We start from the raw sequence: 23,317 nt of genomic DNA, 5'->3' as shown, positions 1-23,317 counted from the left end.
GTATATAATTTATCTTGTAATCGTGCCATTTGATGTATTGGTAAAAATGCAGATATTTGTGCCATAAAAATGATACTGTTGTCCATCACTATGGTTTTTCAGGTTTTACTGCAGTTGTGAATGTACTGATGATTTCTGCCATGAGTTTTCTAAATTTATTCAAGGAATTCTTGTTTCTGCATGTGGTAGTCTTAGAGAAATGTGAACAGTTTAAAATAGCCAAAAAACTGTTCATTGTGTGTCGTTCTTTGTATATCTGTTGTGTACATATTATTTTCAGGCAATACAATCTAATAATTGGTGATAGTACTATTCTCATACTTAATAATATATTTATAATTTTTTTATTTTACAAATTATAACAGTTGCCCAGCTTTGCTATTTTCTTCTTTTTGCACTAAAGCCACATTGTATGGCCTATCTATTTGTTGCTGCAGCTATAATTTTGAATATATTATTAGATGCAAATAACTTGTACAACACCAAAGAATCACTGCAATTAATATTTCTTATTAGAAGTTCCATGTTTCACGTTTCCCTATGCTCATGTTTGTATTATCAACTGCCATTCTTTCTCTTGGTTCTGCATTCATATCTGAATCCATGTCATGTTCATGGAGTGTACTGGTCGCGTGATTATATTCACCTAGCTCTAATGCGTCATCTGAAGAATGGTAAATGGGTCATGAGCTTTTCCTCTGGTGAGATAATTATAGATTCTTCTGATGAATCATTCATTGTCTGTGTTTGACACTACAGTGGGAAAAGATTTAAAAAACTGAAATACTCTTAAAATTGAGGGGCTGGGGATATAGTTCAGAGGCACAGAGCCTGCCTGGCAAGCACAAGGACAGGAGTTCGATTCCCAGCTCCAAAAAAACAAAGCAAAACAGAAAAAACTCTGAAGAATAAATAGGTTAAAATATGCATATATGTACATTAAAATTATATATTACTTACAAATGAAAATCTCAAAGAAAAATGAAAAGAACCACCAAGAAACAAAGAAGGAAAATTTACCACTGAGCTTAATAATGTAGCCATGAAATAAAAGTGACTTTTTGTTTCAGTGTCTTCTATTGCCAACAGCATATACAGGTTAGCTGTGTAACATCATATGCTTGAATTCAACTAAGTGCGTCCTGGCAGCAAGATACACAAATAAATTATGGCCCCACTGTGAATGTGTTAAAGCCCAGCCATCTTCCAACATAAGCAGACTGGACAAGATCAGTCACCAGCACATGACTGTAAAAAAGATTTCAGGGACTCCACTTTAAGTGAGCCTGACCTAAGGCTCTGTACTAAAGGGAGCTTCTTTATGGGAAATGGCAGTAGAAAGGCAAGATACACAGTAGCGACTCAAGACCAAGTGCTCCAGTGCTAACTACTTTCTCCAGGGTCTGGTACCCAGCTAGTGGTGCTCATAGCACTGATGTGAGCTCTCAAACTAAGCAAGGAAAGAGGGTGAACTTTTGTACGGACTCTTAAAGTGTGCCCACCTGGTTCTTCTTGCAGATGCTGCCATTTGGAAGGAAAAGAACTTCTTAAGGGTTTGGGGATCTCCTATCAGATATCATCAGATCAAACAGCTCTCAGAGGCAGAATATATGGGTCAGGGAAGTGGCTGTAATACATAGCATGGGCCACCAGAGGGGAGAAGATGAGGGACACCTTAGTAACTGGGCATCAGATGCCACAGCACACCAAGCTGCCGCAGGGATGTCTGCTGCTTTGGGAACATTCCTTGGATCATTTCAGACCAGAGTATACCTCCACTGAGTAGATGAGGGCTTACCTCTCCCACCAGTACCAACAAAGGAGGGGCAGATCCTCTTCCCATCTGCCAGCTAATGGAAGATCCTAAAGACCCTCCACCACTCCTTCCGCCAGACTGGAAAACACACTTCACATGGCTGACAGGTTGTTTCTTGAAAACAGACTCAAAGAGACAATCTCTTGGGTGATACAAGATTTGTTAAAAAGAAAATCAATCGTCTGACTCACTGACAGCCCCCCACCGCACTCCAGATGCAGGGAACTGGCACTGACTGAGGTGAAGACTGGCAGATTAACTTCATCCATATGCCCAAAACCTGGAGTGCAGTTCCTGTTGGTGTGGGTTGACACCTTTAAAGGATGGTGGGAGGCCTGCTTGCATAGGTCAGAGACAGTGACTGAGGTCATTGGAGCCCTGGTCCAAGAGAATATATGAGGGCCTGCCTGCTCTGATGCATCCAGAGTGATAATGAGTCTTCCTTTAGGGCTTCTGTGACTCGGGGGTCTCTGTGGCACTGGTTATCCAGTGTCATCTTCATTGTACATGGAGACCACAATTCTCAGGAAAGATTGGAAGGACATATAGAATCTTCAGGGAAGGGGATTTAGCTCAGCGGTGTAAGCGTCTGCTTGGCAAGCGTGAAGTCATGAGTTCCATCCCCGGTCCGAAAAAATAAAAATAAAAACCTACCTCCAAAAACTTACACAAGAGACGAACTTCCTTAGACTTCTTTTTGGCCTATTGCTTTCCTGAAGATAAGAAATACCCTACCCAAAGCAGGACTAAGCCCCTGTCCTTGGTGATAGAAATCACCAGTGATTTCTCTTAGACTAAGGTGTCAGCTCAGGTTCACCATGTCATTTCTCTGGTTCAGTTTAAGAAGACGCATCAACAAGAGACAGAGACAAATCCCCAAATACAGGGACTCCTTTGTTCTGTCCAGGGAACCTGGTTCTCATCATGGCCCTGCTTGAATCTTCACATAGCTGTAAGCCTACCTGGGAAGGACCTTTTACTGAGATCCTTTCTATCCGTTTGGCAGTCAAAGTGACGGGGCGTGACTCCCGGGTCCATCACACTTGACTAAACCTTGAAAAGAGGACCAAAAATTTCCTGTAAGAGAGAACCCTCCACAGGCTCAAATTCCACTGCCAATGAGATTTGAGATCCTAGACTCCTTTGTCTAGGTGAGGGCCTATGTTCATGTCCATGAGAACTAACAGCTCCATCATGGGACATGCTACCTGTTGTTTTGACTACATCTACATGCAGGGGACTTGGGATAGGGGAGCAGGATATGTCCTACTGCCTGAAAGTGATGTGGCTGTCTATGACCCCCACAGAATCACACTGCCTTCCAAAAATCTAGTGGTATTCGTGGTGATGGGCTTAGTAGGTTCTCTGGTCACTCTGGCAGGGGGAACAATTTCAACAATGTCACCATGGCCAGTGTGTCCACTGTGGTGAGAAATATAGCCAAACTGATAGGAGCTTACTCCTTCTCTGAATTCACTGGCTTGTATGGTTGTAGCCCATCGGGCAGTGTTGCATCTGATGCTGGCCAGAGATGGGGGTGTCTGTGCAATAGCTGAAGTCTTTTGTTGCTTTTGGATTAATAAAACAGGCCAGGTGGAAATAAGGACCTAAAACATCCTTAACCAGGCTACCTGGCCAGCTGGAACTACAAAACGCGTGGAGTGGCATCAGTGTGATAAGGTCTTCCTTGTCCTCCTGGCTGGTGCCACTCCTGCAACACTTATGCTTCCACTTCTTGTTCCCCTTTTTCGGACCCTGCCTCCTTAATATCCTTGAGCATTTTGTGTCTTTCCGCTTAGCAGCTGTAAAACTACCAAAGGTTTCAAAAGACAAGAGATACAAACTGCTGCCAACGAAAGAATACTTCCAGGGAGCCGCTGACAGAGAGCAAGGAGTTTTGCTCCTGTCCTGGGCACCTGCTCTCAGCAAGAAGTAGCCAGATGACCTCATCACCCCCTACCCTGAAAAATCAGGAGCCATTATTCCGTGATGGGATCACAGGCAGATAGGTAGACATGAGGGGTGAGAGATGGCCAGGAAAATTGAGCTGTCCACCCTGGCAGAACATGCACAGTAAATATTCCAAGTTGTCTTGACACAGAGCATAACATTTGTTGTCACAAAGGGCCATAAACAGGGGTCTGTCAAACCCACATTTATTCTTTAGTTTATTTCTATTGATGCACTATTAATTTTAATTTTATGGCTTTTATTATGTTAAACAATGAGTACTTAACAGAGAAAAAACAAAAATAAAATATTGAGTTTTTAATGTTTATTGAGTTTATACAAAGCATCAAAATGTTCAACATCAACTGGTTTTTGGTGTACAAAATCTAAAACAGAAATAAATTCCTATATAAACTACAATAAAAATGCCACTAGAACTCTACAAAAAAAAATCTTCACTTCAATTATCACATCTAAGGCAGTCTGCACACATAAGAACAGAAACATAGCCCTTACACCGAAAGCACGTGTTTTGTTTTCCTGGTCTTTTTGTAGAATATATTTGACATCTCACTGGTCTTGCTGTTCTCTCAGGAGGTTCTTATTTTATATACTGGAATGTGTAGTTAACATGAACAAAATATCAATAAAATAAAGTGTTAAGTTCTTGCCGGGCCTGTAATCCCAGGAGGCTGAGGCAGGAGGATTGTTGTGAGTTAGAGACCAGTTTGGGCTACAAAGTGAGCTCAAGACCAGCCTGAACTACATAGTGAGACCCTGCCTCAAAAAGACAAAAAAAAAAAAAAACAAAAGTGTTAAGTTCTTCATATATATTATGTGTTTAGAGTGAACGTCAACACTTTCTATCAGCTGTGTACTTGCTTACAAAGCCTGAGATAACATCAGAACCAAAAACCTATGTGAGCTACCATGGTAAACACAAACAAAAGTCTAACACAGAAATAAAATGTTAAATGTGTAATGAGTGCTTTAAATGGACATCAGTACTTTCACATCAGCTATTTACTTGGTTATAAAACCTAAAAGATACCGTCAGAAATAAAAACCTATGCGAACTAGCATGAAAACACCAGTAGAACTCTACAACAGAAATAATCGTTGCTTTGATTGTCACGCCCACGGCAGACTTCACACATGAAAACTGTACACGCCATACAGTTACCACTTACACTGATAGCATGTATGTATTCCTGTCGTTTCTTGCAGGGCACAGTTGACATCTTTCTGGTTTTTCTGTTATCATAGCAGATCTTTGGGGTACTGTGCCTGATTGTTCACCTGTCAGCTCACCACTGTGCTCCACAATTTTTTGTGTGTAAATCCACAGGCAGAAACATTCTATTTTTCCTCTGCTGTAAATGATCTCTTAGGAGTTTCACTCCCAATCCTCTGGGAAAATTTCTCCCTTGTATTTTGCACTTGTTATTTTCTTGTAAACTATCAAACTATTTATGCCACACATATTTAGGATCGAGTACACCACAACCATCGGCCAATGCTTTGTGTTTTGAGTGGCATCATCGTTACCGCATAACTCATCAACAACGTGCACTCTACCTTTGGTTTGGTTGTAGAAAGTTTCTATCTCATGCTTCCATTGTGTTGAGGTTTCCCTATCAGTATTTCTGTGTCATTATCAGCAGCACCAGTTTGTTTTTCTTCACCATATCCAGGGCCAGTGTAAATCTTTTCTGAAATCCAAAGATCATACTGTACAATTCTGTGTTTTGAAATTGCAACATTTTCTAAAGTGAAGTTAGCAACAAAAAAAAAAAAAAAAAAAGAAAGAAAGAAAGAAAGAAATTGCAACATTTTCATTTGGAATTTCTGCTTTGTTCCTCTGTATTGTTCCTCCAGGGGTCAACTTGTGCTCTGGTAGCAAATGTAACATCAACTGCAAACCAGTAAACCAAATTGTCGAGCGTCACTTTCCAATTGCTTTGGGAGATGTGAACCACAAGTCTGTTCACAACATCATTCAGTTTATTACCATACAAATAAGGACTTGGTGGCTGCGTTCCAGGAAATGTCCAAATTTGAAAGCACAGTAAGTTTCTGCATCTCCAAGGGCATACATTTCTATGCCAAATTTTGACCCATTGCTTTTCCATAAATCTTTTACATTCCTGTGGTCACCAAGAGAAATGTGCCCTAAGTACAGCAGACCTATGAATGTTTTCAGTTCAGCTATTGAGGTGTCATAATAAATATTTTTTTGAATATGGCTATTGGTGCATATAGAATGTTTTACTTTTCACTCAGCCTTTGTGGATTTCACAGCATCTTGTAGCATTTTATCTGCTACAGTTTCCAACACTGAATGACAGTGCTGGCATTCTAATACCTTTCTGCACTGCCAAGACCCTGTCTATATTTTCAGACCTAGTTCTAACATTGGATCCTTCCATTGGTCTTATGACCATTTTGCAATATTTCCACTAGTCAAATATGTACCCGCATTGCTATTTTCTTCGTTCTCTGAATCAAAGAGGTCTGCATTCCCTGTATCTGTGTCAGTCAACTGTTGCTCCATTTCACTGTCACAAGAATTTGGGGTCACTTGGTTAGCAATAAAGTCATCATCATCACCATCATCATTACCACCCACCCACACCACTCTTGTTATGAAAACATGTATTTTTACCATACTGCATCATCGTCATCAACCATGCATGAGTAATCTGATGATTCACTTTTGACCTCCTCCAAAACTTGGAAATCTGTTTTTTCCAAGTGCCACTGTATGAAATTGGACTACTTCTACCAGAAAAAAATCAAAAGAAAAAAATTTTTTTTAAAAAACCATTTTATTCATAGATATAAAAAAAGAAATGAAGAAGGAAAAATTACAATAAAGTTTTAAAGCTTGTCAGTCAAGGGTAACAATGGTGCATACATTGCACATTCTTACCTCCAAATCATTCACCCAGGGCACAAGACATCTATCTGCCTTCAGTTGTCTGAAGAATACCAGTACATATATTTCTCTTCAGCAAACTAAGAGAAATCAGTAGTATAACTATCTTAACTATTTTTATATGCATATACGTATTTTTTAAAAAGAAAACTTTTTAGAAAAACAAATCTTAGAGTGGTATGAATATTTTATACCCTGTGTGATATTCAGATGAACATACATAAAACCTGTTCGATGGAGCATCATGTTGGTACAGATCCTGGCTTGACACTTCTGTATTTGTGTACGCCTCTTGCCTTTATTGTACCAACTGGGTAAACACAAAATTTGCTTCCTGTATCTCTCAGGCAAGGGTACTAAGATGCATAACTGGTTACTATTATACTAAAGTAAAATTTTTCAGTAGAAAAATTAGGGTTGTGTTTGTGGAACCTGGTGTTATGCTGTCTGAGTTTGGCCCTCTTCAGTTAGACGTATGTCAGAGGAGGGCGTACAGTCCAGGGCAGAAGTGTAGGGGAACAGGGAAGCCAGCACAGAGGCACTCAGGGTTTTCACTCACTGCTGACAGTCAGCTTTTTCTGTGAGCTGTATCCTGCTTGGCCATGAGATCGGCTTTCTCTAAACCAGTGCTTTGCTTGGATGTCGTCTTTAGTTGCTCAAGCGTGGGACCTCGGTGAATTCTTATTCCTGGGCTGTCAAGAACCAGGAGAGTGACAGCAGAGGTTGGCAAATTCAAGCCAGAATGGACAATTTAGTGACTTAGCAAGACACTGTTTTAAAATTAAAAAAAATAAAATGAGGGTTAGGGATCCTTCTGTGAGAAGACCCTGAATTTAATCCCCAGCACCACAAACCCGAAACAAAATCTCCCTTGCCTTGGCCCATCTGAACAGTTAATGTAGTTTTTGGAATGAAGTGCTGTCTGATTCTAGAATTGAAAATAAAACCCATTAAGCTCTTTAAACTAAATCATTAAAATTTTGACTTTTGACTTTATTTAAGTGTTTCCCAAACCCGCCCTGGCAGAAATCATCAGAGGGGAAAGCATTTTGCCTGGTTTGTTACCCATCTTGCCTTTCATGGCTACCTCTCCTCTACTTTTCAAAAGGAAAGTTTTCTTTCACTCACTCCAAATGGTCCAGGAAGCTGCAGACACTGTTAGGGTACAAAGAAAAGCATGCTAATTTCAGTTATTATGTCTGTACAACCTCCTGTGATCAAACTACCCTAAATCTGCTTGCAGGTTTGTGGCTTTGTCTGATTGGTGTTTCTTCTCCAGGCCGGGAGGAGGGAGCAGCACCAGGAAGAGGATGTTTTGGTGGGTGCTGTGATACCAGGCCCTGGGGCTATGTTTCAGGTAGCAGAGCTGTGATGACTTTTGTTTACTGCTCCCTAGTTCTGGTGTGTGTGACAGCCCGGCATTGACAAGAGGGTCACTGAAGGTAGCAGACCCTGCTGTGCCCAGGGTCAGGCACACGGCACCACTCCCTGCTTCTGCCCATACAAAAATGAGAATGTTTAAGAATTATAAAAAGAATGACCAGGCCCAGTATGTCATTTCTGGCCCTCTTGAGTGAGTTCTTAGAGGAGGAGCTGTGTGCTTAGTTTGTCACTTCTGATGGAGGACAGCACATTTTGGAACAAAGAGGACACCTCAGAGATAAGATGTGGTTTTGTATTTTTGCAAACATGAGTCACAATAGGGGAAAAAAAAGAATTTTATGGAGCTTTTCCCAAAACATTACCATATTCTGCAATACCTGATTTTCCATTTGCTTCATATCTCTTGCTCCTGATGAATCATCAAGCACTCATTTTATGTTTGCTGTGTATTTACCAAATGTAGTTAGTGCAATTAGGGTTTATTTATTTATTTTATATACAGTCTTACTATGTAGTTCAGGCTGGCCTTGAATTCTTGATGATACTCCTGCCTCAGCTTTTCCCAAATGTTGGAATTACTGATGTGCCCCACTGCATCTGCAGCTGGGACTCCTTTTTAAGAAACTGGGAGAGATCCACACACTTGCCAGACAAAATGTTTCGGTAGGAAGTGCCAATAAAGGCAAGGGCTAGGAAGGGAGAGGAGAGACAGGACAATCTAGAAAGCGCAGGCTTCCAGCACAGTGGGTGTCAGAGTGTGAGTGTGCCCACCAGTGTCTCCAGAGAACTTACTGTAGTTACTGTTTTCCATTGAGAAAAGGAAAGAATTAAATTGTACTTACATTTAGCTCATATTCATTCTTATGTGCGCAGGCTGTCACACTGTCATGGACCCTGCACAGTGTCCCGAGGGGAAAGGAAACACAGGTCTACCTAGGGGCACATGCTGCAGCCTGTCTTCTAGAGCATCATGATGTGCGGAATTCTCTGAGTCTGCTTAAGGAGATCGTTATGTCGCACAGTGTTAATCTGTTATCCTTATAAAAGAGAAATTGGCTTTAAAAGATTTCTCCAAGAAAGCAAATAGCAGCTGGGCATGGCGGCACATGCTTGTAATGCTAGCACCCAAGAGGCTGAGGCAAGAGGATCTCAAGCTCAAGCCCAGCGTGACCTACATAGCAAGACTCTGTGTTTTTAAAAAAATACAAATAAAAAATTAAAATGATAAAAGCAGACCTCCTGCCTCTGTCAGCTTCTGAAATGCCAAGCACAGTTGTGAACATCTATAATCTTAGCTGTGTGGGAAGCGGGTGCAGGAGGATCACAGCTTTGAGGTCACCCTGGACAATTTAGTGAGTCTCAAAAATAACTTAAAAAGAGAAAATGACAGAGTGGTGAGCAGCAGAGAAAGAACCTCTCCAAGTTTTGGTGTTCACATGCTGGAATATAGCAACATGAGGAAGAAAAGCAGGAGGAAATTAGATCTCATGGACACAGGAAGAATTTGAACAGCCTTGAAACCCATGGAGAGATAATTCAGGATTCCAGTAAAAATAAGAAAACCGGGGACAGTGGCCCTGCCCGATGGGGAGAAACAGCAAGGAGGCCATGCAGTCCCCACACCCATGCACAGTGGAGGCCCTTCCTGCCAGGGAGAAGTAACAAGCAGCCTCCCTGTGTGCCGGCAGAGACTCTGCTGGCAGGAGAAAACCAGCAAGGAGGTCACCTCTGCCTCCCCACCCCAATAAGGACCCAGATGTGACACAGACTGAGATGCTGATCACTGACATCGGGAAGTAACCTGACATTTATGTTGTTTGATTAACTTTACAAGCCTGAGACCAGTAGTCTGAGCAACTGTTTATAGAATAACAATATGCAATGTATTAACCATCATGGATTTCCTACTGTCCTATCACTGTTTTGTTTCGTTGCACTGTTCTGTTTTACTCCCTTTAAAATTTAAAAAGAAAATAATAAAAGCAGAATAATTAGTAACACTAAAATAAGGAAACTTCATGTTGTTCGTGACAGAGTTCATCGTTTTCTAAGTCTTACCACAAGTTATCTGTTAACCATATTATGGGGCAAAAACCAATAATGACTTAATCAGAACTGACAGGCAGTGGACCACAAAAAGACTGTTTAGTAGACGGATTTCCATCCACTGTCATTAATGATTATTTGACCTTTCTACACATTGAGCCTGTATCCAAGTGGAATAAGAAAACAATCACAATTTGGAAGATATTTTAAAATGCTAATCAATTAGCTAATTACTAACACTAAAATTAGTAAATATTTGTGTCATCTTTTTTATTCTATTTTGTGTATGACTTATTGAGTATTGGATTATTTTCACAAATAAGTAAATAAGAATATGATAGGTTTGGGGCTGGGGATTTAGCTCAGCGGCATAAGCACCTGCCTTGCAAGCAGGTGGTCGTGAGTTCAATCCCCGGTACCGGTAAAAAAAAAAAAGAAAAAAAAATTAAAAAAAAAAAGAATATGATAGGTTTGCATGCTTTGGTCAGCACAGCTATATAGCCAAGCTACCCCCAGTGGTGTAGCTTAAAACACCAGTGTATGATTCTCTTTCATAGTCTGTGGGTTGCCTAGGCTCGGTTGGGTGGTTTGTCCATAGGATCTCTGAGGTGGCTTCCATCAGTTTCTGGGGGCTGTAGCCATTGGCAGGTTTGGCTGCAGTACTCACATTGATCAATGACTCATAGGCTCTGATTAAGTCTTACTAAGAAGGGCTGGGGATTTAGCTCAATGGCATAAGCGCCTGCCTTGCAAGTGTATGGTTGTGAATTTGATCTGGGGTACCAATAGAAACAAAAAATACAAAAAGTCTTGCTAAGAGTCCATTCCTCTGTCATCAAGCCCTGAAGGGGTGTGTTTGGCAAATCAGCTCATTTTATTATTCAAAGTAGAAACCACGAATGATGTCATGATCGTTAAAGTTAATAGCTGTAATGTGGATGTTAGTGGTGGTTCATGATTAGAACTGTTGATTAAGAAGCATGTGAGATCTCTCCCAAATTTGGGTCTCCTATAGCGTGGTGTGTAGGATCCAAGTTGGGGTGTCGTGAGAGCCTTTCAAGGAGAAAAGCAGAAATTGCCAGGCCATTTGAAGTGTATGCCTAGCACGGAAACCATATTACTACATACCTGCGCCGTCTTCCATTGGCTGAAGCAGTCATAGGGTCTGTCTAGATTCAAAAGGGTGCATAAGGTAAACTCTACCTTGTGATGCATTTGAACACGAGAGCATGTGTGACGGACAATAATGTGGAGGATATCTTGGAAAAATACAGTCATCTGCCACATGTGCCAAAAATGTTTATAATCATAAAACTTGGAAATCACCACTCCATGTACTTGTGAACCACTAGTATAATTCACAATTGTAGATAAGATCACATACCTAGTGGTCAAACTGACTGGACCTAGAACTGTTTGATCTTGGGAAATTTAGCTGACTTCACTGAAAACCTGCAGTGGAACCCATGATGGTTAAGAGGTGAGATTCTTGAATACTAAATAAGAGAGTGTGGTATTCGAAGTGCCCAGAATATCTGGCTGGATCAGTGGCAGATATTATGAGGATTTTAAGTTGCGCAGCTGCAAGTTTTTAAAAACTTTTCAGAGAGAGCACTCTGCTGGCAGCATGGAGGATGAAATAGAGGAGAAGTTAACTGTTCAGGGATGGACCAGCTGGGTACTTGGCATTGGTCATGAGGGAGAACAGCAGCGAAAACCATTCAGTGGAGAGGGAAATTATGTAGGCAGCTGTCTCTTGAGTCTTAGTGACCTACTGACTTACTGAATGGGGGGAAAGAGGGAAGGGAAACTCCAGAGTCTGCTTTTGAATCAATGATTTGTGGGCTCTGATTAAGTTTTGCTAAGGACCTGTTCCTCTGTCATCATGCCCTGATGAAAAGTTGCACGAAGGGGACGTGTTTTATAAGTCAGTTCACTTTACTATTTAAAGTAGAAACCATGAAAGATCATGATTGTTAAAGTTAATTATCTGTGATGAGTTGAATTATGTACCCCCCCCCAGAGTATTGGGGCTTGAACTCAGGCCTCCATGTGTGCACATACCCTACCACTGAGCTTTATCTCCTCCTTCAGAGTATATTAAATTGATGCTTGAACAAATCCCAGGAAACTGTAATTTGTCAGATACTTAAACTCAGCTGAGGTAGGTGAGGAGGTTAGCTAGGTAGACAAAATAGATCCAGTTATCCCATTATAAAAACAGTCTCAAAGCTAGGTGTGGCACATGCCTGTAATCTCAGCACTTGGGAGGCTGAGGCAGGAGGATTGCTTGGAATTGGAGGCCAACAAAGGCTATAAAGTGAGTGTAAGACTTGAGCTGAACTGCATAGTGAAACCCTGTCTCAAAAAGACAAACAAAAACAAAACAAACCCAAAACAAAACAAATAAACCCACCACAACATTAGCCAAATAATTCATCCCCCTCGCTGTTGGTGGGGCAGTGGACCCCCATGCACCCCCTGTGACCATAAGACTCAGTCAGAGACCTAGCAGAGCTTTGGCCTAAACAGCCAAGGAACTTCTTTACCAGTTCTACCGCTACCTCAGATATCAGTGCGTGGTGCAAGACTCCATTTTCTGGGGTTAGACAGGGTAGGAAGCACATGATTTTGTCCTTGAATTTAGTGCTTGACTGGTGAAAGTTAACACTGGCTGAATTCCAAAAACCCTCATCCCCAGACGTGCCTGTATATAGAGATTCTGGAACACCTCTAGTGTCAGGGACTACAGTCCAAGTCTATGACACTTTTACTCCAACTAGCATCACCTGTAACTGGTTGCAATGGTCTTGAACCGTGAGTCTAGCAATAGACAGCCTGCAGCAGTCCTACTCCGATGTCATGTGGGTCTTGGTGAGCCACGAGCTATGTGGCACAGCTTGTTGGTTTTGGTGGCATCTGGAGTGGCATAGGATCCCAGGGTTTATCTTTCCATGGTACTTTTCTCAGAGCTGGGTGGAATCCTGCAGTGCCTGTTATGGTTTGTGTCTAAATGTCCCCCAAAGCCTCATGCGGTTGTAGGGTTTTTTCAGAGGTGGCTGAATCTGGAGTGTGTGATGCTGGGATTAACAGTGTGAGTGCTACGCCAGCCCTAGGGCGGGTAGCCTGCATACAATATAATGGACAGAAAGAGTCCTGTCTCCCCTCTCTCGCTGCTTTTGCTGTCTTCCCCCTAACATAGATTCCTCTCCTCTGTGAAGCCATCCTGCCATGGAGCCAGCTGTTCATGGACTGAAATCTCTACAAACTGTGAGCTAAATAAATAAACCTTCCCCCCTTTAACTTTGTGTGTTGAGTATTTTATCTTTTTTTTTTTTATCATCGGTACCAGGGATCGAATTCATGCAGGTATTTTATCTTAACAATGAGAAAAGCAACTAAGACAGCCTGACAATAGGCCAGTAACTATGGATGAGGAATGTAGGCGTAGGCAAGCCCCAGGCAGAGGCTTGTGGGAACAGACTACTCTTTCTAGTTACTCTACTAGTTCTACTAGTATATTCATGACAAACCTGGGGTTCTGTTGCTCTCTAGTATGGAGATAGTGATAACAAAACAATAGCAGATTCTTGGCAAATCTTGACCTGAGTGACTTCTGGTTCTGAAATAGTAGAAGTAATTGCAAGTTCAGAGAAAATAAACAGCCTGTTCAGAATGTCTGGAAAGAGGTATAAACCAGCCAGATTAGGAAAAATGAAATAAATAGCAGATCCATGAACACAAATGGAATACTAGCCAGCCATAAAAAAGAATGAAACTGTGTCGTTTGTTTCAGCTTGGTTGGGGCTGGAGATCATTACATTGAGTGAAATAAGTCAGCACAGAAAGATAAATTCTAACTACATGATCTCACTCACGTAGAATCTGAAATTGTTGATTTAGCAGAGACTGGGAGTAGAATAAAAAAGTAGAGGAGAGGATAGCATTTCATTTTGCAATGTTAGAAATTGAACCCAGGGCCTGTTGCAGGCTAAGCAAATGCTGTACTATTAAGCTGCATCTCTAGTCTGAGGATAAAGAAGCATTGACGAATAGGTATTAAGATAGAAGCAAAAAGATTGGGTGTTTTTGCATCATAAAATGACCATAGATAACAATATACATTTCAAAAAGCTAGAAGAAAGGATTTTGAAAACATTTCGAGGATGAATTAAGTGAGGGGTGGGGGAACAGTGACAAGATTGATGTGTGTATGTCCAGTGACCCTGGTACCTGGGCCTCTGTCGTCCAGGATCTTGTGTGTCATGAAGAATCGGACTGAGTGACACATACAAAGAAAGAAGTCAGCAAAGTTTATCGAGGTGATAATGCACTCAAAGAAGACGGGACTCTCACTGAGAAAAAAGAATTAGCCTGAGCCCAAGAGTGTGGGTAGAAGTGTCTTCCACTTCTGGACAAGAGTGTGAGTCCTTGCTCAAGGGCTGTGTTGGGTGTGTTTGACATGAATGTGCTGAGTTACAACTGCGCATCTCTTACCCATAATTCACTCTTTCATAATTGTATCCATGGGATCTAATCCACTTGTGTGAGTAGATAATGAGCTTGTGGATTTTTGAAGAAGTTATTACAGAACACAAATACCACATGACTTTATTCAGACATTGGATTTGATAATAGAGATGGAGAGAAACAGCCAAATTTCAGCAATCTTCAAATGGGACGTGGTCTGCTGACTCCAAAGCAGAAACAGCATGGCCGAAGGACGTGGCAGAGTAATCCTGCTTAGATTATCGCTAACAGGTAGTGGAGTGCAAGATTGGAGCTCCAGAGAGAAAGGGAACAGGGGCCAGATACAGAACCCAAAGTCCTCTCTGTGACCCACCCAGACACACTCAAAAGTGTGCTTCATTAGTCCCCTCGGTGGCTCCCAAGCCATCAACTTGGTAAGATTAACTCTGGTGATACAGACAATATGTAGAAGATCAGGCATGGGAGTGTTCCCATAAAATCTGAGAGACTGGATTCACCCATGCCTGTGCATCACTAGCCCCTTATTCCATTCATTGTCTGGCTGGAAACAGAGAGGTTGCACCTCAAACACACCCCAGAGGTGACCAATGTTTATCCACTCGAGCTTCAAATATATTACCCTTTTCCCCTGAAAAGAAGACCTAGCCAGAAATTAATCAGGCTTGAAAAATGGGTATCAGAAACGCTGGTCCCAGTCAGCCTATCCTTGCCCTGCTTGACTTACTGGGAGCCACTGAACAAGAGAATAGTGATAACAGACTGATTGGGTTGGCATTTTTGCTCACTCGGTTTTTCAAGGCTGATTATTTTCTGGCTAGGTCTTATTTTCAGGAAAAACCCGCTAGCTGCCTTTTCCCCACCCACATTACCATCACCTTAGTGCCAGGCGGATTCCACATAACCCCTCAACTCTACTGTTGTTTCAAGCCATTCTTGGCATAACAACAACAAAAGTCTCAAAATGCAAATCTGAACATCTCTGTTCTTGACTAAAACTCTTCGATGTGTTACACCTTCCTTTTGCCTAAATACTTCCGTAGGCTTCCCAGCCCATCTTTTCTCCTTCCTTCTCTACCTTGCTTTCTCTTTTTCCACTTCTCAGCACTTGTGAACAGTGAGTACTTTGATGGGAATGTAGATGTGTCTTTGACATACTGACTTCATTTCTTCTGGATATACATCCAGGTAGTGGGAATGGTGGGTCATATGGTAGCTGTTTAATTTTGAGGAATTAATACTGTGGTAGCTAATTAAGTTTGAGGAATCTCTGTATGATTTTCCATAGTGGCTGTACTAATTTGCAGTCCCACTCAACAGTAGGCAGTAGTTCTGTTCTCTTCACATCTGTAATAATACTTGCTATTTTTAGTCTCTTTGATAATAACCAATCTTATTGGGGGGGTCAGGTGATATCTCGTGACTTTGATTTGCATTTCCCCACTAACTAGTGATACTGAACATTTTTCATATACTTATTGACCATTCATGTGGGTTCCTTTGACCAATGTCTGTTTAGTTCTATTGCCCAGGTTTTTTTTTTTTAGATTTAGTTTTTCAAATTCCTTATGGTATCCTGGATATTGAGTCCTTGTCAAGTGTGTAGTTTGCAAACATTTCTTCCCTTTCTGTAGTCTGTTGATTGCTTGCTGTGGAGAAACTTTTTAGTTTGATATAATCCCATTTGTCTGTTTTTCCTTTGGTTTTCAGGACTTTGGGGAATTTGTCCAAAACCTCCTTGCTCATCTATGCCCAGAAACCTTTTTCCTGGGAATTCTCTTGTTTTTAAATTGAGACATACTTGGTCATTGGGTACATAATGATCCCTGGGGATTCTTACTCTTAAACTTTGGTCGGGGGTGGCAAACTGGTGCCCCATGGGCAACCCCTCTCTTTCTTAATTTAAAAATTTATAAGAGACTGAGACCTCTCTTCAATGAAAGAAAAAGGGAGAAGATTTCTTTTAGTCAATAAGGTGAGAGCTATAGGATTAGAACTGTATTGTCTGTAGGATTGTGAGAAATCAATGCTAAAAGCAGACCAGATTCAACTTTCAAAGTCAAGTCAGCCCCAGGAACCATTTCCCATTCATTTGAGAGGCAGGAAGGCTCAGGATTTAGATTGACAATGCCCTGCAGAGGGGTAGACACTTGGTCGTTCCTAACAGCACTTTACCATTCTCTTTCTACCTACCTATTGCTATCCTGGGCCTCCAGCAGGGAGCTGCTCGTGTGGTACAACTGGGGGACCTAGAAGGTCTGTATTGCTTGAAAATGATGAATGACATTTTGAACTGGCAGAAACTGCACATCGCTCTAAGGACAAGAGTCCTGGTGATACCGAGTTAGAAATAGGACTTGCATCGGTGGTTCACAGAATTAAAACCCAAATTTACACCCCCCCCCCCATGCTTTGGTCTGCAACCGGGGATGGGGGCGGGGGAGGGGGGGCAAGCGATCTCAAGCAAATGCTAACTGCAGCAGCAAACCGGAGGGCAGAACCTGCCTTTCCTGCGCTGCGTGTGGATCCAGGAAGCTGCTCCGGAGCAGAAGTGAGCATCACCGAGGCTCCCTGAGCCAGGCCTAGAGGCTGGCATTTCTGAACGCTACTCTGCAGTCCCCAAGGATGCTCGGCGTGCGGGGCAGGCGCGCGCTCGGGGCCCTGCCTGCGACACCGCAGCGGGCGGGGACCGCGGCTCTGGGTTGGCGACTGCAGCCGGAGCGGTCGGTCGGCTGGAAGCGCCTCCCTCGGCCATGCTGCAGGGGCTGCGCCGCGGCGCGCTGAGCTGGGTCCGCGCCGGGCTGCTGGGGGCGCGGCCCTCCGGGGGGTGCCGACCCTGCAGCTGGGCTCGTCCCCGCCGCGCGCGCCCCAGCGGCCTCGCCACGGCCAGCCCGCCCCGCGCCTCCGCGGCGCTGGCCCGTCAGGTACCCGCGGTGGGGAGCGCAGGGGGGAGCGCAGGGGAGGCAAAGGCGCGCAGGGTGGAGCGCGTTGGGGAGCGGGGTGTCTGCCCGGAGCCTCGCCTCGCCTCGCCTCGCCTCGCCTCGCCTCCGGCCTTTTCCTGCCGCTCTCCTCGCCTCGGCCGCCTTCCCTCCCCAGAGGCGGCGCCCTTCTGCGTTTTTTCCCTCCGAAACCCAACGCCCGGGCTTCACCGAGCTCCCAGCCCCGGACGACGTGAGGGTCACCACGGAGGCTCGGGGAGGAGGCGGGCGCGGATCGGAGCTGCCCGCCCCCACCTTCGCGTCCTGCCTGCCCGCCCCCCCAAACTCCCAGATCGCAGCCTGCTGCCTGCTTGGATTTGCTTTTTTCCCTCCGCTCCCATCGTTATGGAGCACATGAGGCTTTTATTTTTTATTTTTTTAAAAATCTGCTCCTTTTCCTGATCTGCCCCGTTTCTTGGTGTGGTCATCTTTAAATTGCCCCCAAGACCACTGAGGTTTCTCTTAAGGTGTGAGGTCCGTGTTTGGGGTCCACAGCACCCGAGGAGCCTGCCCCGGAGAATGAATGGGCCACGCCCGTCCTGTCCCATTTGCCAGCTGGCTGTTGGGCGACAGTGATTGACAAGACCACGAGGCCGAGCGCGCCCGGATTTCTCTATAAATGGCTTAAAACCCCAGTCTAGACGATTTAGTCGGACAGAAGGGAAGACAATTGCTTTCTTGTTCTTTGCCGGTGAACTCCAGCCCCAGGGGCTGACCAGGAATTTAACTAAGTCTTCTTCCTCAGCTAGCAGAGGAGGAGAAAAGCAGCCAGGACCCGAGGCAGGGTAGGCAGTGGAGGGCCGCCCTTGCCTGGCACTCGTGCCTGGGTGTTGGATTGTCTGGTCGAGCTTTTTCTGTTGGCTTGGGTACCCCGGTGGAGCACACCGTGTGATGGTGAGTCTTCCTCAGCACCCACAGGCCTCTGGTAACCCCTTTTATTTTATTTTATTTTAAAGTTTTATTATTATTTTTTAGCTAATGGAAATGTCATTGTTCTTTAAGGACCGCACTATGGGATGCTCAGCTGATTGTACAGGAGAAGGAGGATCCCCAAAGGTGGCGAAGACATTTGAGGTAAGTTGTTGGCCAGAGATTGTCAGAAACAGCATTCAACAGTCAGTGCATTTCTTGACATTTGGGGGAAATTGTCACCCTGTATATTATAACAGTATTTAGATGTGCTGTGCATTTTAAATCTCACCCTTAGAGAGACAATGATTTGGGGGAACGATCGTATCATGGATCCTATGGAAAATTACCTGGTGGTTAATTAGTTGTTTTATGAATCAGAATTTTTTTAAAGAAAAATTCGTCAGTTCGTGGTTTTTAACCTAGATGTTTTCTGATCGTAGAATAAGTATAAACCTTTGTTCTTCTTGTGGAAAAAGTTCACTGTGACTTTTCTCTGGAAGTTGACACTTTATTTAAAAAATGCTGCCTTGTCTCCTTTCCTTTCTGAACTGTGCGGTTCAAGTATGAAATAATCTCATATTTCATCGGGGAGTCGTGAGGAGGAAATGGAGTAAGAATCTTGGAAAAGTACTTTGAAAATTATACAAATCCAACTGTAAGGTGTCTGGTCCTTTCTGTATCATCATTATCCAACACCACTGACCACAGAAGTTTTTGCTTCTCTTCTCCCTGACTGTTCTGCTATCCTCTGCCTGCTTGGTCACTGTCAATTGTCATCATAGTACAGTGTGTCCTTAATGAGCTCACTCCCTGGCAGAGTTCAGAGAGGGCGTGCAACTTTGCCTGGACCTCACACATTGTCAACCCTTCCTATGTCCCAGGGACTGTGCTATGTTTTGGGAACCCAAAGATAAATTCAAGACAAGGTCTCTGCTTGCAAGGAATTTTTTTTTAAAACCAAAATGTAATAGGATATAGAAATTTCCATGTAGAAGTATGTTTGTGAGCCTTATTTGTCAATATTTTTATTTCTGGTGCTTTAAACAGAAACCTTTATATAACCCTACCGTAGCCTGCTAATCTGTAGTGACTAAACTCTGATGCATTTGAGGACTTTTTCAGATACCTGTCTTTAAGAGAATGTGAGCCCAGGGACCCCCTCACTCGATAATCTCTTAAGGTTCTTTATACAAATTTCATACATAAATTCCTCAAAAGAAGCAGGTAAATGTATTATTTTCCCAAAAGGACTTCATACTTTTATACCAAAAAAAATTCTTGGCAAAGAATTAACTCATAATGCCAGTAATCTATTAATTTAGATTTCTACCTTGGGTTTTAGAGGAGGGATGTCGGTTGACACTTAAGTATTTCCATATCAAAACATGACTTACAAGGCACATTTTCACCACGCATATTTGATAAGGCAAATGGAAAATGATACTGATAATTCCGGGGAGAAAATGATGGATTTTACAGGTTCATCTTTGCTCTTTTTAGGGAGTGAGGGTGCTGGGGACCTTGTGGACTTACACATGTTAGGCATGGCGCCCTTTCACGGAGCTATGTCCCCAGCCCTAAACTTTGCTCTTGTCAGTTTTTTACCTCTGTTAATCCACGTATTGGTAATATTTTCTATTGCCCCTCTGCTCTCAAGGAGAGTTTCATTATGCTTTTGCCCTGCCCTTCTACAGTTTCTCCTGGGGCTCAGTAATAGGATGCCTTATCTCAGGTCCTGGAGAATCATTGGATTCCTCTTTGTTTGAAAGAGATCAGCTGCCAGTTCCTCCTGCTTTATCTCCACCCAGAGCAGCCTCCAAACCTGTACTTTTCTTCTTCACACCTCCATATTAGTTTTTAGAAGCGTGTCTCTAACAGACAGTGAACATAGCACTTAAGACTCTAGATAAAGAAAAATGCCCAGGAATCTATTGTAAAACAGAGCTTCAATCCATTTACAATACAGTCTGGATCTTTTGACAAGTTAAGTGTGACCAGTGTAGAGAAGAATACTTTGCTGTAGAATGAGGAACAGAAGGTGTTCCCTAGATTCCGGCTCACAAGAGTCCCCAGATACTTTCCATCAAGTTTTCTACTTCTCAGCTATTTCCATTTCAGCACAAATGATTACCTAATCATGCATGTTGAACTAGGAAATCGCTTTTGCTATGTCCTCTTTTTTGTCACTATCTTTTGTTAGTTCACAAATCATTGTTCCACAGCGTATGATAAGAAACATCCTGCCTTTGAAGTCATCAAGGAACATGCACCATGACTTTACACAGACTGTACTATTACTTCAAAATTGCATTTCAGTCTACTGAAAACCAGCCACACTTCAGTTAATTTTGTTGCATTTCAATCAACTCATTCAACTCTATCATCTAGATATTTTAGCATACTTAGGTAAAATTTCTCTTTGAACCCAGGTTAAAAATTACTTTTACTTCCCACAGTTACAGAAATTTTCTCAAATGCAGCAAAATAGAGTTCTTAAGAATTTAAAAGGCACCCCATTTTCTATTACTTTGAAAAACTGGATCTGGTGCAGTTCTTAATGTATGAGCCAGAGAGGTTAGTGTTACTGTTGAATAGCATTAAGCAATCCCAACTAATAGATGTAGTTGTTTACCGAAATGCAACAATGTCTGGGAATTTTAGAATTTTTAACTAGTATTAGCTATAATTAGAAGAGAAAGTAGAGCATAAGCATATTTTATTCTGTATTTCTTTGCCACTATTAACTAACCTCATGTCTTGGAACTAGTGTGTAACTTAGTGATTTTAGAGTTTTCTTTTCTTTTTTTTGTACCAGGGATCTAACTCTAGACCATGCTGTGCTAAATCCCCGGCCCTTAAGAGTTACTTTTTAATTTTATTTTTTCACAGGGCTGAGGATTGAGCTCAGGGCCTTGGTTATACTAGACAAGTATTCTGTGTCTGAGCTCTGCTTCCAGCCCTACTGGTATTTCAAAGAAATGATTCAAAAAACAAAAGTATATGTGTTGGACCACAATCATCTCAAGTTAGCAGCCCATTGGCTTTAACTATGGAAGTTTCTCTAAACTTTCATCTAGATCCCCTTTCAGATCTCAGCGGGAACCTCAGAGGGGTGGAGCAGGGCTGTGCTTTGTTTTGGTTTTTATGTTGCACAAGCGATTCTGATTGTGCAGTCAGGGTTGTACATCACCTCTGCCCCCCACCATATTCCTGGCTGACCCCACCTCCTGAGAGCTCGGGGATGGAAAATTTCTGCTCTGTGAGGGTGCAGTTTAGCAGTTCAACAAGCTCACCGTACTCAGTCTTACATTTTACCATTCTGTAAGCTGTCTTACCCTTTCCTTTGCTTGCTTCTGTATACTTCAAAAACAGTAAGAAATGAAAACCTGGCAGTCCTACCTCTAGGATTATCTTCAGTGTGGCTTCTTCGGTTTGCCTGACCTCATGGAACTGGGCTTCCTGTAGTTGCCAGTGGCTTATCATGAACTTTCTCAGGGGAGGAAGGTAGGGGGTCCACTCTTAGCTGGACAGTGCCAGAGCACTTGGAGAATGTGAAGGTTACTGCACACTGGTCACCAGGCAGTGGAGTGACTTGCTCTCTGGGCCCAGCCTGGCTCCAGTGGCTGCAAGAGCTGACACTATCTCCCAGGACTCCCATTTATCCACTTTCCCTGCATTCCTGTCACTTTGGGTGCTTTGCTGTTTCTTGAACATGCCACGTGAGTTGCTACCTCAGGGCCTTTGCATCTGCTTCATCTACCTGAACTACTGTAACCCCTAAATATACCCCCATTAGGGAAGACTTCATTAAATTAACCTTTCTCAGATAAGCGTCCTTTTCTTAGTTTTCTTAAGCTGCTTTAAATTTTCATTAGCGTTAATCATCTCCTGACATCTAGTAATCACTTTATATATTTCCCTTCACCAAAACAACCAAGACTGGTATTTCTTGGGGTAGATACCAGTAGAGACAGAATAGGTCATAAAATATTAGATTGAATAAATGAATACTTTTTGCTCTCAGGAGCTTGCATGTGTCTATCCATGGACACAGTGAGTTTGCATAGAAGGGAAGGACTGGTCCTTGCGCAGTGTCAGTATATCCTGTGCTTCCTCAGTGCACCACCTGAGCCACAGTGCTGGTACTGTCAGTGTTTAATGAGTGAATAACAAGGCAAAAATACCAAGAATAATAAAGCAGGTGAAGAAGAAAGAGGAAGGATGAAGGGAAAACATTCTACATTTGTTTGATCAGAAGCAAAACCACAGTTTTATTTTAAAATATACTTTTGCAGAGTGTCCTTGATGAAAAGTTGTATATATCTCTGTTCATGGCACGAATAGTAATCAGAGGGCTTAGAAAATCCATAAAAATATAAGGATCATGTTCTACCATGTAGGAGGGGGACATAAGTGACTGATGATAAAAGTAGCTGAGTGAACTTTTATGTCATTTTGGAAGAACTATGAACATTATCGATTCTATCATGGTGAAGGGACACACGTTCTATTGCCTCTGCAGAGTTTCAAATGGATGCACTTTGAGACCACAGTTCTGCACAAAATAGGTAGATCAGATGCCCAGGTTTCAGTATCACATTGTTTCTCTTGTGTGAGAAATCCAAAGTACAAATAAGGAGCAAAATAGAGGATCAGTATTAGGAAGTAGGAAGAACTTGTTTAGATGGGAACGGAAATGAGATGGGAGGAAGGGAGGAAGAGAAAAGGGATTTAAAGGAAAAGAAAAAGAGGTGAAGAAAACTGTAAATAGAGCTTTTGTAAATAGGGAGGAGAAAAGGATTGAAG

The 23,317-nt window shown here is 42.6% G+C and overlaps 1 protein-coding gene across 5 annotated transcripts in view; it reads left to right on the top strand.

Moving 5' to 3' along the window:
* Positions 1–23,317, top strand: part of Bcat1 (branched chain amino acid transaminase 1) — a 109,295-nt gene that overhangs the window by 19,632 nt on the left and 66,346 nt on the right. Inside the window, exons 1-3 of one of the 5 annotated variants that reach the window (XM_063238396.1) lie at positions 17,122–17,172; positions 18,345–18,493; positions 18,602–18,673. In XM_063238396.1, coding sequence (XP_063094466.1) covers positions 18,491–18,493; positions 18,602–18,673 — 75 coding nt within the window. In that variant the 5' untranslated portion in view covers positions 17,122–17,172; positions 18,345–18,490. Of the gene's footprint in view, positions 1–17,103; positions 17,173–17,426; positions 17,546–17,623; positions 18,494–18,601; positions 18,674–23,317 lie in introns of those variants that run through there. The other 4 variants (XM_013153198.3, XM_005003827.4, XM_005003828.4 and 1 more) reach the window with 4 other exon arrangements.

Source organism: Cavia porcellus, unplaced genomic scaffold, assembly GCF_034190915.1.
Source record: "Cavia porcellus strain 051 isolate PalLab524CR breed Dunkin Hartley unplaced genomic scaffold, mCavPor4.1 scaffold_27, whole genome shotgun sequence".
In the NCBI taxonomy this organism is placed as follows: Eukaryota; Metazoa; Chordata; class Mammalia; order Rodentia; family Caviidae; genus Cavia; species Cavia porcellus.
Note: the sequence above shows the minus strand (reverse complement) of the source record. Positions and strands in the feature narration are given on the sequence as shown.